The sequence below is a fragment of the Thunnus maccoyii genome, chromosome 16, assembly GCF_910596095.1.
Source record: "Thunnus maccoyii chromosome 16, fThuMac1.1, whole genome shotgun sequence".
Taxonomy (NCBI): Eukaryota; Metazoa; Chordata; class Actinopteri; order Scombriformes; family Scombridae; genus Thunnus; species Thunnus maccoyii.
Genome location: NC_056548.1, coordinates 28,550,363 through 28,567,288, shown reverse-complemented (window position 1 = coordinate 28,567,288; position 16,926 = coordinate 28,550,363). Strand labels below are relative to the sequence as shown.

Sequence of the window (16,926 nt, the reverse complement as noted above, 5' to 3'; positions counted from 1 at the left end):
CTTGGATCTGTATTGAAGTTTTCCTTGGTTCTTTCTAGACCATTCGAGCAATCCTTCTGTTCAATCTCAGGCCAATTTTCCTCTTGCGACCATGATCAGAGATGTTGTCTACAGTTACATAGGTCTTAAACTTCTAATAATATTGGCAACAGTGGTCCCAGGAACACATGCTCTTTGGAGATGGTCTTGTAACCTTTACTTTGACCATGCTTGGCTATTACCTTTTTTCTATTGTCTTCAGATCACTCGAGTTTTCCTTCTGTTTTCCATGTTCAATGTGATGCGCACAGTGACACAAAACAGCAGAGTGAGTAATTTTCTCTTTTTAAACTGGCTGCATGAGTGATCATAAGATTAAAAACACCTGTGATACTAATTATAGTCTGCTTAAATTACCACTAGAAATCAATTATTTCTTACAACTTCTAAAGGCTACCAATAATTTTGTCCAGGCTATTTTAGAATGTCTTTGTAGAATAAGCATGAATTCACTTATTTTCACTACTTTTTTGTTCTGTTCCACTGCAAACCAAACATAGACATGTATTGATAATAACATATCTTTTAATTTCAACACTATTTAGGGTGAATGGTGCATTATTTTAATAAAATGCGAGGGTACCAATAATTTCAGCCACATCTGTATGACTTTGCTCTGATGAGGCTGCTTCAGCTAAGGGAAAACTTGGTAGCATCCAGCCAGCATTTAGAGCTTTTCAGGCTGAAGTTTGATGAGGCGGAGCATTTAATTCGCCAAACAGGTAACATTTCAGAGATTCAGCCCTCTCTTGACATACAAAGAGACCAGTTACAGTTGCAGATCTCCCCTGGAATCTTGCGCAGGGAGATAGCAAGACGTTTTGGTGTGTCTTTGAAAACTCTCCATCACAGGATAGTGATGGAGAGGCCCTCCATAGTGGCGGACAGAAAAGGCTTCAGCCTTGATTTAAAAGGAACTGAAAGCTGCAGTTTTCTAAGAGTTTGTTCTGATATGTGGCGCAATGAACTGAATGCTGCTTTGCCATGTTTATTTTTGACTATGTGAACAGAAAGCAGACCTGTCCCAGATGATCTGAGAGGTGTGGACATTTCTAGCAGCAGATCAGAATGTATTTTTTGCCCTGAAAGGATAGGTTCACAATTCTTTAAATATCAGTCAGGTGCAAATATGAACAGTAAAAGAGGTTTTCCTTGCTGCAATCATTCCATGATGTCCACACAGTCATTTTGTGCAAAAATGCATTTAAAAGTTTATCTAAAGCTTATATGAGGCTTCAGCAGTCTGAGTTAGTCATATCAAGTGGAAATCTCACACATTTACAATCTTGTTAGTATCAAATTCCCTCTTTGTGTTTCCTCGGACAGTGTTTCCCTGTTGAGCTGTGGTGGAAGTATAGTAACAAAAAGAGGGACTTTGGCACTAAAAAGACTGTAACGTTGAAAGATATCTACTTGATTTGACTCATTTGGACGCTGAAGCTTCATATTAGCTTCATATAAACTTTTAAATACAGTTTTGCACAGAAGGAGGACTATGGATTTTATCCTCCATCACTTCCATTGTAAATGCATTATGAAGGGATCTTCTAATGGCCAGGTATGGTATGAACAGGAGGAATGATTACAGCAGGAAAAACATGTTTCAATGTTCATTTGGGCTCCTGACTGTTGTTTTAAGACAGTCTTGAACCATTCAGTGTTTTATAATCCAACAGTAGTAGCAAGTTCATTCTTTGACAGACAGGAGGCCAGTGTAAACACCTGAGAACACTCTTCCTGTCACAGTCTGATTCTAAAAAGTTGGTTCACGCATTCATTTCCAGTCGACTAGACTACTGTAATGGACTCTTTGCTGGACTGGCAAAGCAAACACTTAATAAACTCCAGCTTATTCAAAATGCTGCAGTCAGAGTATTAACCAAAACCAGAAGGTGTGAACACATCACTCCTGTTTTAATCTCTCTTCACTGGCTCCCAGTAAAGCAGAGAATTGATTTTAAAATACTTCTTATGGTTTTTAAAGCTATGAACGGCCTAGCTCCCTCCTACGTTGTTGACATGCTCTCTGAATACATGCCAGACAGACCCTGGAGATCATCAAATAAAGGTCTCCTCACCATACCTAGAATAAATACTAAATCAGCTCATGGTGCCTTCAGACATTATGGTCCTGCCATCTTTTTTCACAAGCTTTAAGTGAGGTTAATGGGTGAAACCTTCTTTTTAGAAACAGTATTAATATTGTTATTTCTTTTAACAATGATAATGATATGTATATATATTTTTTATACTGTCATATGTTTTTATATGTTTTTATATATGTAACATCTTCTTATTTTATGTTTTATCTTATTTGTTTTCTATATGTAATGTTAATGTAGTATATTTGTTATGTATGATCTTTACTTGTTTTTAAGCACATTGAGTTTACGCTTGCCGTATGAAATGTGCTGTATAAATATATTTGACTTGACTTCCTGCTGAACCAAGTCTTGATCTGATACCAACAGTGAACTAACTGTATTTGCTGTCATGGCAACTAAACTGTGGATTGAACTACCATTGACACATACACATTTTCAAACTGTCTTTAATTAATAGTAATTATTAGTTTTTAGTAGTATCATTACCCTGCCCCTGATGTTCTTTGTTTAAGCATCTCAATCCTGTCCTTACTTCATTATGACTTTTTAAAATCACCAGCAACTCTTAAATTGGAAGAAATAAAATAACCTACTGTATATGGAACCATAACTTCCCGTGAATTAAGTTTATTCACTTTGTATTTAAAAGGGAAGTTGTGACTTTTTGAAATGTTCTGTGAACAGGCCTGCAGCATTGACCAGTAATCAGTTAAATACTGCATAAAGAGATTATCTAAAGCATCTTAATCACTTGGTGTATTAAACTCTGCACCATTGCTCAAGAATAATGACAATACATACAGCCAATGACATTCCTCACAATCAAATCTCATTATGTAAGCCTGTTTTGGCACAGACACAAGTCACATTTGTGTGTAAAGAGCTGTCTCATTATCTCCATCTCTTGTAGTGTTGCTGGAGAATTTAGTGTCAGCTGTTATTGTTTCTGTGTCCTCCATGTGTCCCCTACCATCATATTTTATTTCATATAAGATCAGTATGACTTCACTGTCAATGTTTGTGCATTAAATTGTGTTTATGTGGTAGCTGTTTCTCCTCTCCTACAAGCAGTTTAGCTCCATTTCGTTCACATTTTCTGTACTTCTATAGTCTGCCTTATGTTGCTTGGTAATGAGCGGAGAGTAATGCTCAGTGACTGACAGTGGAAGTCTTTTTTTTTCCCTTGAGTACTCCCCATGGAGATCATCTACTGTTGAGCCTCACAACTAAGGAGATGTGTTTGCAAAGTCAGGGAAGCACAGACCATATGCTGTTTATGCCTTGAACTTTGTATTCACTTTGTTTTTTTTATTGTATTGCTGCACACTGTGTTTTGACAGTCCCTAGGGTAGTTAAATATAAACTTGAAAACAGATTATTTGCATCTCTTGATCTGACATCCACAGGAACTGATATCATCTGCCAGTATTTCAGATTTGTATTCACCATATGTCATTATTATTATTGATGGTATAGGTTGTAAATTCAGTTGCCAGAAACGACCTATAGTTACATTTGAGTTAGAGTCGTCTAGCTGCCGTAGTAATTATGTGCCGGGGAAGAGATGCAGGTCAGGTGACTTTCTCATGAGGAGGGTTGGATGGATGGCTGGATAGTTAGTTAGATGGCAAAAAGTGGACTTAGCTGTAGGAGACCGATATTCGCGTCCTGTTTCCAACCGCGAGTGTCATGTTTTCAACCACAAGTCAGGACATTTTTTTAAAAAACATAACGTGGTGTTTACTCTTGCCAAACATAATTATACAGTGGTTCGTAACGATTTTGGAAAGCGGCATATTACACTCCTATAGGTCGTTCTGGAGTGCAGGTACAATCAACCTGTGTGGTTGTTGAATGTGGAGGACTTCTTGCAAAGTATAGGTGTTTAAGAATGTTTAAGAATTTAAATATATAGTAATGATAATGGTTATTTTCCACTGTTGAGTTTTGTTTGTCTCTTATGCAGTTGACACACTAGTAAACTCACACACTAATTTTCTTAAAGTAACCCCAGTCATTCCCATCCTCTCTGACCCTGGCACAAATGCAGAAATGTTTTACCATAACCATCAAAAAATCATATCTGTACAGTATCTTAAGGGGTGCTCCACTTATTCAGTATGTCTCTTCCATAAATTTGGGGGGCTCACAAGGGACAGAAAAACCAGAATGGTCAAAACCTGTGCAGCAGTACCCGAGACGTCTTCACTTTTATTTAGAGGTGTTTTAAGTCTTTTGGTCAGTCTCAAGTCTTTCAGATGTCTTTCATTCTATCAGGACTGTGTATGCAGATTACAATGTAGCCTTTTCATCTGAACACATCCCTGCCTGATCACACTAAAACAAGGATAAGTGCTATAAGCTATAATGATTAGACAGCATCGTACACTTAAAAGTGATTTACTTTAAAAGTATAAAGAAACATAACTGAACTTAATTTGAAGTTGTTTTCTTAGTTCAGTTGACTGATCATGTTTAACATTATACCTACTATTCAGAACTAATGCAGTGTTAACTCATATTTTCATGTTAAAACTGATGTTTTTTACAGTATAATGTGGAGTGCTGTCTGATGATAATTAGACTGAATGCACACAACTGACCCAAACACAACATGGCTTTAATTTGAAATGTCAGAAGGATAACAATTTATAGAAAAATTGAGTTATTACTGTTATGAAGATCAGTGTGTACAGATCTGCACACTAGTGGCCATGATGGACAAAAACACTTATAAGACTAATTCCAGAGCCCTGAAAGACAAATTCTAACCAGAGAGCACATACAGACACACCATGTTGTATTCAACTTAACTAATAAGTTTAACTTCAGTTGTAATAGTTAGATTAGCTCTCAGGATAATATGCAGCAGTGTCCTGGCTGTGTGTAAAGGACACATGAACCGTTACACACAGGTGACAGATATGTTACGATCATTTTAAACGCCTTTTCAGCAGCTGCAGGAGCTTACAAAAAACATTTTTAGATATTTTATCACAAATTTCTTTCGCAGGAAGCGGCTGCACACTTCATTGTCTTGTTTAAATCAGCAGGATGGCATGAAAATTTGGTTATTTCTAATAATTAGTGCAATAGACAAGTGAAAACACATTAATAACACTTGTTATAACTATTAAATACTTAACAAAATCAAAAAGGATAATTTTTGATTACTAAAAGCAGGAACGAGTGGATACATAAGTGATTTGTGTATCAGAATATTTTCACGGAGGAAAATAAACAATATACTTGAGAGGAGGGAAAACTATTGAGCTACATATTTATGTGTATAGATAGGCTAATTGGTTTTTAACGAAAGGCCTCTCTCATCTGAATTTAGAATTTTCTACATTTTATTCTGGTGTCAGCGGCTCCCTATCTCCTTTATGTTGTTATTCATGACAGCAAAAGGCATAATGCATTCAGTGTAGCATTTTTCAATATTCATGAGTCACCAAGTCAAGTCTCCTCAGCTTTTTATCTTCAAGTCTCAAGTAAGCTGAGTCTCAGAGCAGAGGAGTCCAAGTCTCAAGTCTCATATCTCCAGCTTTGGTCCCTGGTATGGGTCAAACTCCAAGACACTGGATCCCACATTTCCCCTACACACCCACACCCCCAGTTTAAACAACTGATTGTTTTTATATCGAAATCATTTAAACAAGACGTGATAGCTATCAGCTATTATTCCAGCTGTTACTCAGCTGTAGGTAATTAGTGTTAATTCCATGATTTGACCAAACAACAAAACATGAACTGTTGGTTGTTTTGTGGTTAATATGCTCTCTGCATGCCTGTGTCTGTAGTATTTAAACTCAGCAAGAGATGTTTTTATGAAAGAAGAAACATCACTCTGTATGCATTTGATGTTTGAAAAAATAAGGAGTGGGCTGTTTTTTTCCTCTCGAGACCAACAGAGGGGCGAGTCTCCTTCTACATATAAACATAGTGTGGAGGAGATCTGAGAGGGCACACGCACCTGTAGGTGAGGAGGAGAAGAGGTAGAGTCTGTGATGTCATGGAACAAGTTGTAGTGAAAATCCTAAGGCAAGACAAGTTTGTTTGTGTAACACCTCTTGCAATTAAAGGTGCCTCACATGAGAAATAAAATGGCATTAAGAGAAACATGAGATAATACAGCCGTGGTCAAAAGTGTTGAGATTGACAGTATTGGTTTTCACGAAGTTTGCTGCTTCAGTGTGTTTAGATCTTTTTGTCAGATGTTACTATGATATACTGAAGTATAATTACAAGCATTTCATAAGTGTCAAAAGCTTTTATTGACAATTATATTAGGTTTATGCAGAGGGTCAATATTTGCAGTGTTGACCCTTCTTTTTCAAGACCTCTGCAATTCGCCCCGGCATGCTGTCAATTAACTTCTGGCCCACATCCTGACTGATGGCAGCACATTCTTGCATAATCAATGCTTGGAGTTTGTCAGAATTTGTGGGTTTTTGTTTGTCCACCCGCCTCTTGAGGATTGACCACAAGTTCTCAATGGGATTAAGGTCCAGGGAGTTTCCTGGCCATGGATCCAAAATTTTGATGTTTTGCTCCCCGAGCCACTTAGTTATCTCTTTTGCCTTATGGCAAGGTGCTCCATCATGCTGGAAAGGGCATTGTTTGTTACCAAACTGTTCTTGGATGGTTGGGAGAAGTTGCTCTCGGAGGATGTTTTAGTACCATTCTTTATCCATGGCTGTGTTCTTAGGCAAAATTGTGAGTGAGCCCACTCCATTGGCTGAGAAGCAACCCCACACATGAATGGTCTCAGGATGCTTTACTGTTGGCATGACACAGGACTGATGGTAGCGCTCACCTTTTCTTCTCCAGACAAGCTTTTTTCCGGATGCCCCAAACAATCGGAACATTTTCTCTGATGAATAGCAGAGAAAATGATTTTACCCCAGTCCTCAGCAGTCCAATCCCTGTACCTTTTGTAGAATATCAGTCTGTCCCTGATGTTTTTCATGGAGAGAAGTGGTTTCTTTGCTGCCCTTCTTTACACCATCCTCCAAAAGTCTTTACCTCACTGTGCATGTAGATGCACTCACACCTGCCTGCTGCCATTCCTGAGCAAGCTCTGCACTGGTGGTGCCCCAATCCCGCAGCTGAATCAACTTTAGGAGATGGTCATGGTGCTTGCTGGACTTTCTTGGGCGCCTTGAAGCCTTCTTCACAACAAGTGAACCTCTCTCCTTGAAGTTCTTGATGATCTGATAAATGGTTGATTTAGGTGGAATCTTACTAGCAGCAATATCCTTGCCTGTGAAGCCCTTTTTGTGCAAAGCAGTGATGACTGCACATGTTTCCTTGCAGGTAACCATGGTTAACAGAGGAAGAACAATGATTTCAAGCACCACCCTCCTTTTAAAGCTTCCAGTCTGTTATTCTAACTCAGTCAGCGTGACAGAGTGATCTCCAGCCTTGTCCTCGTCAACACTCTCACCTGTGTTAACGAGAGAATCACTGACATGATGTCAGCTGGTCCTTTTGAGGCAGGGCTGAAATGCAGTGGAAATGTTTTTTGGGAGGATTAAGTTCATTTTCATGGCAAAGAGGGACTTTGCAATTAATTGCAATTCATCTGATCACTCTTCATAACAATCTGGAGTATATGCAAATTGCCATCATAAAAACTGAGGCAGCAGACTTTGTGAAAATTAATATTTGTGTCATTCTCAAAATTTTTGGCCATGGCTGTAAAAAGACACACCAATAGGTTTTAGAATAAAATAGAAGATAAAAATAAACTAAAAAAGAATAAATAATAATAATAAATAAAATAAAAAAGCAGCTCCAGTCTAGTCAAGAGTACTTAAGAATGTAGCTCAGTAATTGTTGAGTATGACTGACAGCTTGTCTGAATCTGTGAGGTTTACAAGGTCAACAAAACATTTTTTTTTCATTTTAGCCACATTGTGTTGCCTTTAAGGCACTAGTGCATTGCCTGTTCAAAACATGTCTGTTCAGAACGGGCTGATTGCTTATTATTTCTTAATCGCATATGTATGTATCAATTGACAAACATATAAATTAAAACGATAAGGATTTAATTAATTAAATGGTTTAAATCCAGACAGAAACTTCACCAGTGAGACTAAACTTAGGTTGAACCACAGAAGCAGTTTACAGCCTTTCATTGGTCGATTCTGCTGCCAATCAAATGTGTCCGCGCTCCTACTACTCTAGTTTTACTGCTTTCATCTTTGTTATTATCTTCTGTGTGCACTTGTTCTTCTCTCTCGGACAGTTTAACTGAACAGGGTGCGCCACCCCGCTGTGGTGTGACGGTGTTTATATCAAACAGCCCCCTCTGCACTCAGACACGGAGCTGAGCGGCTTGCTGTTCACTTGTTTATTTGACGTTAATTAAACGTGCCATGTGTCCAAACAACTACACACTCAACACTACACTTCCTTGGGTTCTGAGCAGTACACTCGCCAAATGGAGTGGCTTGCTGATTGCTTGTTTCTTTGAAATTTATTAATATTGATTGTGTGTCCAAATCGCACTAAATTCGACACTGCACTTCCTTGGGTCCCCAGCAATGCAACTACCAAGTGTGAAGTAGATCGGATGAACGGTTCTCGAGATATGCAAAGGACAAACATACATATATACAGACATACAGACAGAGATTCCTTGAAATACATTTTTGTATTGTGGATTTTGTCCCCCATCACTTACATTGTAAGTGCATTATGAAGGGATCTCCTAATGGTCAGTATGAACAGGAGGAATGATTACAGAAAGAAAAACATGTTTCAGTGTTCATTTGGGCTCCTGACTGTTGTTTTAAGACACACTTGAAAAATTGTGAACTTGTCCTTTAAGGTCTTAACCAAATTGCAATTTTATGGTTGAACTACTTTGGCTTATATTTTTCTAAAGCATGCCCAGTCTTTACCTCTGTGACTTGTGATAAACTTGACTCTGTCCTCTCTCTGACCCTCACAGGACTGATTGACTATAACTTCCACTGCTTCAAGAAAGCCATTCAGGAGGTTTTTGATGTCCGAGTGAAGGTTCAACAGAATCGTAAACTCCTCAGTCAGAGGAGATGGAGCAAACTGACTATGACCAATGGAGTGCTCAACAACCAACATTGAAGACTGGCAGCCAAATGTACCTGAACTGCACTCTGACAAATACAGTAGACTCAATCTTCATTTACAGGAACATCAACCTTTTGATCTTACTTGGAATCCACATCTAAAGTGATACATGCAGTAAGCACTGCTGAAGCATTCTGTACATTCAGTCTACAACTGAACCTGCGTTCACTGTCTATGTCCACAGAACCAGCTGTCTGTCTTGTCAGCAGCAGCTCCTGACAAGCTGAGAGTACAGCAGGAGGACAAATTGTCTTCACAGTATACAGGAAGAAACTCATTCATTTATTTTATTTGTTGTCCCCCTGTAGTGGTTGGGGGGAATCTACCTACAGCATATTGAAATCAGAAAACTCATAGCAAAACTGGGGATCTTGATCAATCATTATAGATACTGTTAATAATGCTTATAAACAGCGGCTGCTAGAGATTACACTTCACTAAATGCACCATAGAAAAAATATAGACTCGGGGCGAAAAGAAAAAAAAACGCAGGGAGTCCTGCAGTGATGCATGTGTCTGGGAGGCAGTGTGGATTGTTACACTCTATAAAATGGAAGCTTATCTGTTCTGTGAGACAGTGAATGACACTTTGTGTATGAATTCCCTTTAAACACCAAATCACTCCTGAGTCTCTGTGGAGAGCAGTGACTGCAGTGCTCCATGTACACACTGTTATTAGTGTGTTGGTTTCATCTGTATGGCTCACCTTTCATCACTGTTTGAGTCAATCTGAGAGGCATTATGAGCAGTTAACACCCTTAAAGGTATATTATGCAGGATTTTCCTAGAAAATAATATATAGACTCATACAAAAGTAATCCCCTCATGGCTTTGTTCTCGCCAGCGCCGCTCGCTCTCTTCATTCACTCTCTAGCTTGCTCAACCACCACTTCTCTCTCTCTCTCTCTCTCTCACCCTCTCTCTCTCTCACTGGTTGAGCTGAGGGGGAGGGGCCATCTTTGAATGCTGTGTTTACAGTCACCAACCAACAAATCCTGCATAGTACACCTTTAAATTATAATATTTAGCACCATTAAGTTGACTTGATGTTGGAGTTAAAAGTCACATATGACCCAAGAAGGTATTTAACCAGTTTAACACAAACTCCTTCCAAATGATTTGAAGTCTGATAATAATGAAGACCATGCAGAATGATACCATCTGATTGTACCTAATACATTTAATTTGTACCGCACTTTTCATTCATGGTGAAATTGAAAATACTACAGTACTAATAACATAGAACACACGACATAAAGAAAATAAGACTGAAGATGAAAAAAGCCTTTCTGAATAGAAAGTTTGAAGCCATTTTTTAAAGAGTCTAGGGTCTGTGCTGCCCTCAGTTGGTTAGGAAAGCTGTTCTACAAGCACGGTGCAGCAGAGCAGAAGGCTCAATCCCCCATGGTGCAGAGCTTAGTCCTGGGGGGCCTGGAGGAGCAAGCTGCTGGCAGATCTGAGAGTGCGGGTGGAGGTTTGTGGTGTGATCGGTTCCTGTAGGTAGGGAGGCACATGTCTGTTGATGGATTTGTATGTGAATAGCAGGACTTTGTAGCCGACCCTGAGGGAGGCAAGGAGCCAGTGCAATGAAAACAGAATTGGTGTTATATGTTTGTGTTTTCGCACTCTCATCAGGAACGAAAACCTGACTGAAATTTCTCAAATAGGTTGTTATGTTTAAGGTGGTCCTGAAGCATACAAGCAACCACCTACTCCATCACCGTGGACAGGAAAGGGAGATTGGAGATGTAGCTGGCAAGAATTTCTGGGTACAGGGTGGGCTTCTTGAGGAGGGGGCGGATGACTGTGACCTTGAGGGCAGATGGAACATCACCAGTTTTAAGGGAAAGGTTGACAGTTTGGGTGATCAGGAGGCTGAGAATGGGGATGTATGATTTGAGAAGAGCTGTGGGAATGGGGCCCAGGGCACAAGTACAGGGTTTCATCTTCCTGAGGATTTCCTCAATGTGGCTCTGCCTAACGCCAGTAAAATGGAGTAGACAGTGAGCTCCCAGACAGAGGGCTGATGACAGTAGGAGGCAGAGAGGAAGAGCTGGACATCAGAGTGGATGTTGTTGACTTGGCTCTGAAAAAGTCAATGAAGCTGTGAGATCACTCGTCTGTAGCCTCAATTGTGGCGGATGATTGTAGCTTCAGGAGATGATTCATGGTGGAAAAAAGATGCTTAGGGTTGCCAGGATTGTTATTAATTAGATTGGAGCAGAACTGTGACCAAGCATCTTTAAAGGACCTTGAGTAAGTCCTTTGATGTTCATGGAAGGCCAATTTATGGACAGCGAGCCCAGAGCGTCTGAAGCGTCGTTCCAGGACACGTCAAGCTGTTTTTATTTTCCACAGTTTGATGGTGGCGAAGTCAGTGGTGACCAGGTCAAGTGTGTGCCTCCTGGTGTCAATAGGGACATCAACATGCCGCTTCATGCCAAGACAGTCAATCAGACTCAGGAACTAAACTGCAAAACAACAGGAGGGGTTGTTGACATGTATATTCATATCACCAACAATGTCAATGTTGGTTGACATGGAGCAGAGTGAGGTGATGAGGTTGTACATCTCAGGGAAGAAAGATGAGTTTGGTTTGGGGGGGCAGTAGACAAGAAGCACTGTCATGGAGTATGGAGAGCCACCACCACGGCCAGAGCTGCAGGCTTTTCTATGTAACTATAGCAGGAGGGCAGGCCTCATTAAGCACATAGTACAACCAGGGGACCCTGGTTTATGCCAGGTTTCAGTTAGGCACATGAAATCAAGCCCCTTGTCCAAGATGTGGTCATGTATGAGGACGGATTTATCAGTGAGAGACTATGTATTAAATAGTTCCATGGTGACATTAGACAGAGCTGAGGATGGATGTCTTTGCAAACTCTGCAGTACACTGTGATCCACTCCATATTTTGCATCTCACCTGGTATAGGTAGTCTCGTGATGTTTCCAACAGTGACACCCAAGTTTGTTTTGCTTCTGTATTCCACATTGAAACCACGGTGCGAGCCTATATGGATGTAATGATATCTGTTTCTTAAAAATTCCGGACTCTTGGCAGCGGGTTAAAAACCCCTTGTCAGGTGTAAGTAGGAAGCTGCGTAAACTTTGTAGCTGTGTGGCGGTGTAGGACATCATAATTAAAGCAGTTGCATTGTCTAGGCAGAATGGCAGCGTTGGTAACAGCCAGTGACAGTCACACAGTGGAGATCATTACAGCAAATATGAGAGGAGCTCCAGCTGAAGAAAAACGCCAGTCACTGTCAGTGACAGTGCAGCTCAGGGTTATTTTCGTGCTGATAGAGAGTTCAGGGTAGCCAGATGGAGCTATGTGGCACACCTGAGCCAGCAGGCTGGAGCAAGAACCACCATTGTCCTCCAGAGAAAAGGGATCCCAGTAGAGAAGATAGGAAGCACTTTACATTAAATAATCCAAAAATCCACAAATCCCAGTAGAGAAGATAGGCAGTACTTTACTTTAGGTAATCCAAAATCCATCAGTTCAATAGAACGTATTCCAACTCAGAGAGTGATCATAACATGCAGACAGAAAACGGAAAAACACAAAAGCTTGAGCAAAAAGCAGGAAGACCACGTTCACCCAAGCAATGAAGTTCAGTCAATTGTCTATTTAACAAAGAGGAGCGTCAGTCAGTATGCCCAGCGTTCCCTTGTAATGTAGAGTAGCCTCGCTCCCACCACAACACAAGCACCAAAACAAATCTATTTATGTCATGGGTTTGCTAATGTCCATTGTTTTTGTACCAGCACTAATATTCATAGTGCTATATTAATTCATACACAATTTACCCTAAAGCAAAAACACATCTGAATTATACTGATAAAAAAAAGTAACTTACCACTAAATCCACTTTTTAGAGTTAGTAAATTGTGTGTACAGTACCAGTCAAAAGTTTGGACATACCTTCCTATTCACTCCAATGAGAAAATGTGAACAGACCCTTGACTGGTACTGTACATTCACTTTATTATACTAACTGATTCTGGTCCCAGTATAAAATGCTCATTGCAATAGAAGTTATTAAATCAAGTAATGCTGCCCTGAGACCAAAAAGAAACTCACCATGAAGTAAAAAATATCACCAAGTTCACACTTGTGAAGTAGTGCTCAAGCTATAACAGGGTGTTAAGTTGATCTTTAAGAAGGGAAATGTTTGTTTAAAAAGTAGATTGGATGGTTAAAAACTCAAAATTATTAAATTACAAAAACTGTTGTTGAGACAATCAAAGCTGTAAAGATCTACATGACGTCACATTAAAAACAAAATAACAGTCTAATGGTCAGACAATGAACTCTGTGTATTCAGATGTGTTTTCATTGCTGTTGACAGCATTTACATTTTCTACTTGTTGTTGACATAAAAGGATGTTTGCATATATGAGGAAATGAGATGGAGGTGTTTCCAGTTCATTAACATTAGTCTGGTTTCCATCCAAATTGTTACAGAATTTACAGAAAATCTCCAAAAGAAAATACAAATGAATGCATGTTTCTATCCACTACTCTTATATGAATATTAGGAGATTAACAGCTGGTGGCACTATTTCTCCAGTCAGGTGCCATTAAACCAAACCAGCCAGTGGAAGCTCAAATGATTGAAAACCATGTGGAAATATGACATTTCTGTTCATTTCATGTATTAATCTGAGGAACATTACAGTTTCCTCATCGTTCCACACAGATCTGAAGTCTGTTTCCATTACACTTTGTTTTCCTCCAGCTAAACATCAAAACTTTTTTGCGATATTTCTTTTTTTTTCACATTTAAAGCATTTCCGCTGGAATGGAGACACACTTATTGGCCTTGTATTAAAAGAAATAACAAAATGTTCATGTAATATAACATGGTCATTGTAATTTAATGCTAATATAGCAGCAATCAGTTTGGTCTGTTCTACACAGGGGGAAGAGCTATAGAGCTTGTAAGACTTCATTCTATATCAGAGTAGATAAGATGAAGCCATAATTGTAAAAATAATGAAAACAACCTTTCGGTCTGGACCTCCTACAGGGTCACTGAATATTCTGATGGCTATCAGGAGCCTTTTAAGACAGAAATATGCACTTGTTTGACATATTCTAGTATTTTGATGATAAATAGGTTCAAAGTATACCGCATCATCATTTTTATGTAATGTATGTGGAGCTCCCTTGTGTTCTTGAAAGTAGAGCACAAAGGTACTCAAATTCACATGACAACTTGACAGCTCTAATTACTGTTATTAAGAGAATTTTGGGAGCTAAAAACAGGGTCACAGGCCAGAGAGAAGTTTAGTAACCCTCATCAGAACTGTCAGAATCTGTGTATGTGATTAAACATTTCAGTTCAGTTTGTGTCATGTACAAAGACGTTTGCACTGTAAAACCAAAGTGTGTTTTTATTGGTCTGAGGGTTTTTTAAATTATACATATGTTTTCTGAGCAGGAAATATAATCTCAGTGCAAGCCCAATGTAATATATTTCAATTAACACAATCAACATTATTTTTTTTGCCAAGCCTTTGATCATAAACCCAACCAAACCTGCTTTTAATTGAACACACACAGTACTGACACTGCACTTTACTTATTTTGTCTGGTTTGCTGTGTGATCAAAGACATTTCAGTTCACTGTTTGATAATGGATTTATATTTACTTTATTTATGTATTTATTAATGATTGTCATTAAATCTATTTTAACACTACCCTGACTCTGTTTCTTAAGCTGTATGAACACATGTTGAATGAAAGAATGAATGTTGAACCTCAGTTTTAAGCGAACAACATGGATGAAAAGTCCAGAAACCTACAGTTGCAGTTTCATAGCAACTGGTCAAACCCCATCTGCTGGTGAAGATCATGTGATATGACTAAAAGCTCCAGAATACACTAAATACACTTTATGGTGAGATTGTTTTCTCAACTACATTTTCAAAGTTAAAGATTTATCTTTGACCTCAATGTTGCAGGTTATTTCTGGTAATTAGCAGAAAACTAGACAGAAGTCTAGTGTTACCGTGTTACCAGTTTCATCAGTACATTTCTGACCTGAGGGAATCAATGCATGGTGCTCTGGCATTGGACACCTTAGGGTTGGAAGCCTGGAATTTGAATTTGTATGCAATACCCCCAGACCCTCAGGGACCCCGAAGGCCCCAGGTTCCCTGTGTCACAATTACTTTGTTGAAGTTGACAAAACAATCTAACCACTGCATCTGTACATTCATGACCTTAAAAACAGTAGCTTTCACAGTCTCACGTAAGGTTCATTTAGTAGCAGTTTCTGGAGCTTGAAATCATATCACAGACAATAAAAACAATATACAGCTGCTCATCTAGCTGATCAATCTACAAGCTAACTATAATCAGAATATCCGCAACGACTACTAATTGGACCTTGTAGTGACAATTTGTTTGTCAAATTTGATTAATTGCAAAAGTGATTGGAAATATGCACCACTAAAAACCAGTAAGAAGCAAAAATGGTTAGGCCCACATGGTCAATGTTGCATTTTTTCCCCTAACACCAATTTATTACACTAATTCTAGCCTCCCTTTATTGGCTCCCTATCCATGTTAGATCAGACTTTAAGGTGCTTCTGATGACTTATAAAATCCTAAATGGGCATGCTCCTTCATACCTGTCTGATCTTCAGCCTTATATTCCATCCTGAGCTCTCCGCTCCCAGAATGCAGGGCTCTTGTGTGTGCCCAGATTTTAAAGAAAGTCAGCAGGCTGCAGGGCCTTTTCTTATCAGGCCTCCTTCCTCTGGAATAATCTCCCTGCTGACATCTGACAGTCTGACTCTGTTGAGTCATTTAAATCTAAACTTAAATGTAGTCTAAATATGAATAACAAACTGACTTTAGCAGATCTATCTGCTCAGCAACACAACATAATACAAAAGAGCAAGAATACAATTTTATCTTTCTGTTTCCCTCAGGTCCCTCCTGCATATTTTTCCTGACTTTTACTGGCTCAGATATGATTGAGAGAGCCAGTTATAGTTATTAACTATTATAGTAGGCTATCTATCCAAAAGTAGTTGAAAAGGAGTTTTACCAAAAACTTTCCACTGATTTTTCATAACTCATGAAATCACTGATCTTTTCGTTGAGCTGAGAACATCAGAATAGTTGACTCAAATTTCCTCACATATAGTATTTCCCTTGCGGGATGAATACTGTACATGCTTGCAGTTACAACAGTGTCTTCTCTTCAACCAGTGTTCCAAGTTGAGCAGCAGAAAATCCCTTTCAATGGCACTTCAGACATGCTGGAAAGGAATTTGCCAATGCATAAAAAATGTGTCCCCCTGATGGTAACTTGCGACAGGCTTACTAAATATACCCCCTTGTGTGAGAATATCTTAAATATTTCAGGTGGAGTTTAGTCGGGGCCCACGAGCTGGTTTATCAGGTCTGTGTCTCTCAACCCAAAGCCCACTGCTTCCTATGGAAGACATATGTAAATGTAAAAACAGCTCACAAATACATCATTTTTCATTTAAAGACTCATTTCCTTAAACAGCTGGTCACTGCAGTGTTTATCCAACGTTACTACAACAGGAGGAAATAGTGCATCTGTTGTGAACTATTTTCAGCGGCGGATTAATCCACATTTGGTTCTGGTGAGTATATCTGGCCGCAGTAAGGTGTAT

General features: G+C 39.2%; 1 protein-coding gene across 3 annotated transcripts in view; it reads left to right on the top strand.

The window, feature by feature from the left end:
* rragd (ras-related GTP binding D) overlaps positions 1-10,099 on the top strand; it is a 90,744-nt gene extending 80,645 nt beyond the window's left edge. For all 3 annotated transcript variants that reach the window (XM_042436970.1, XM_042436972.1, XM_042436973.1), the window contains one exon: positions 9,106-10,099. In XM_042436970.1, coding sequence (XP_042292904.1) covers positions 9,106-9,257 — 152 coding nt within the window. In that variant the 3' untranslated portion in view covers positions 9,258-10,099. The remainder of the gene's footprint in view (positions 1-9,105) is intronic.
* Positions 10,100-16,926: the final 6,827 nt, after the last annotated feature.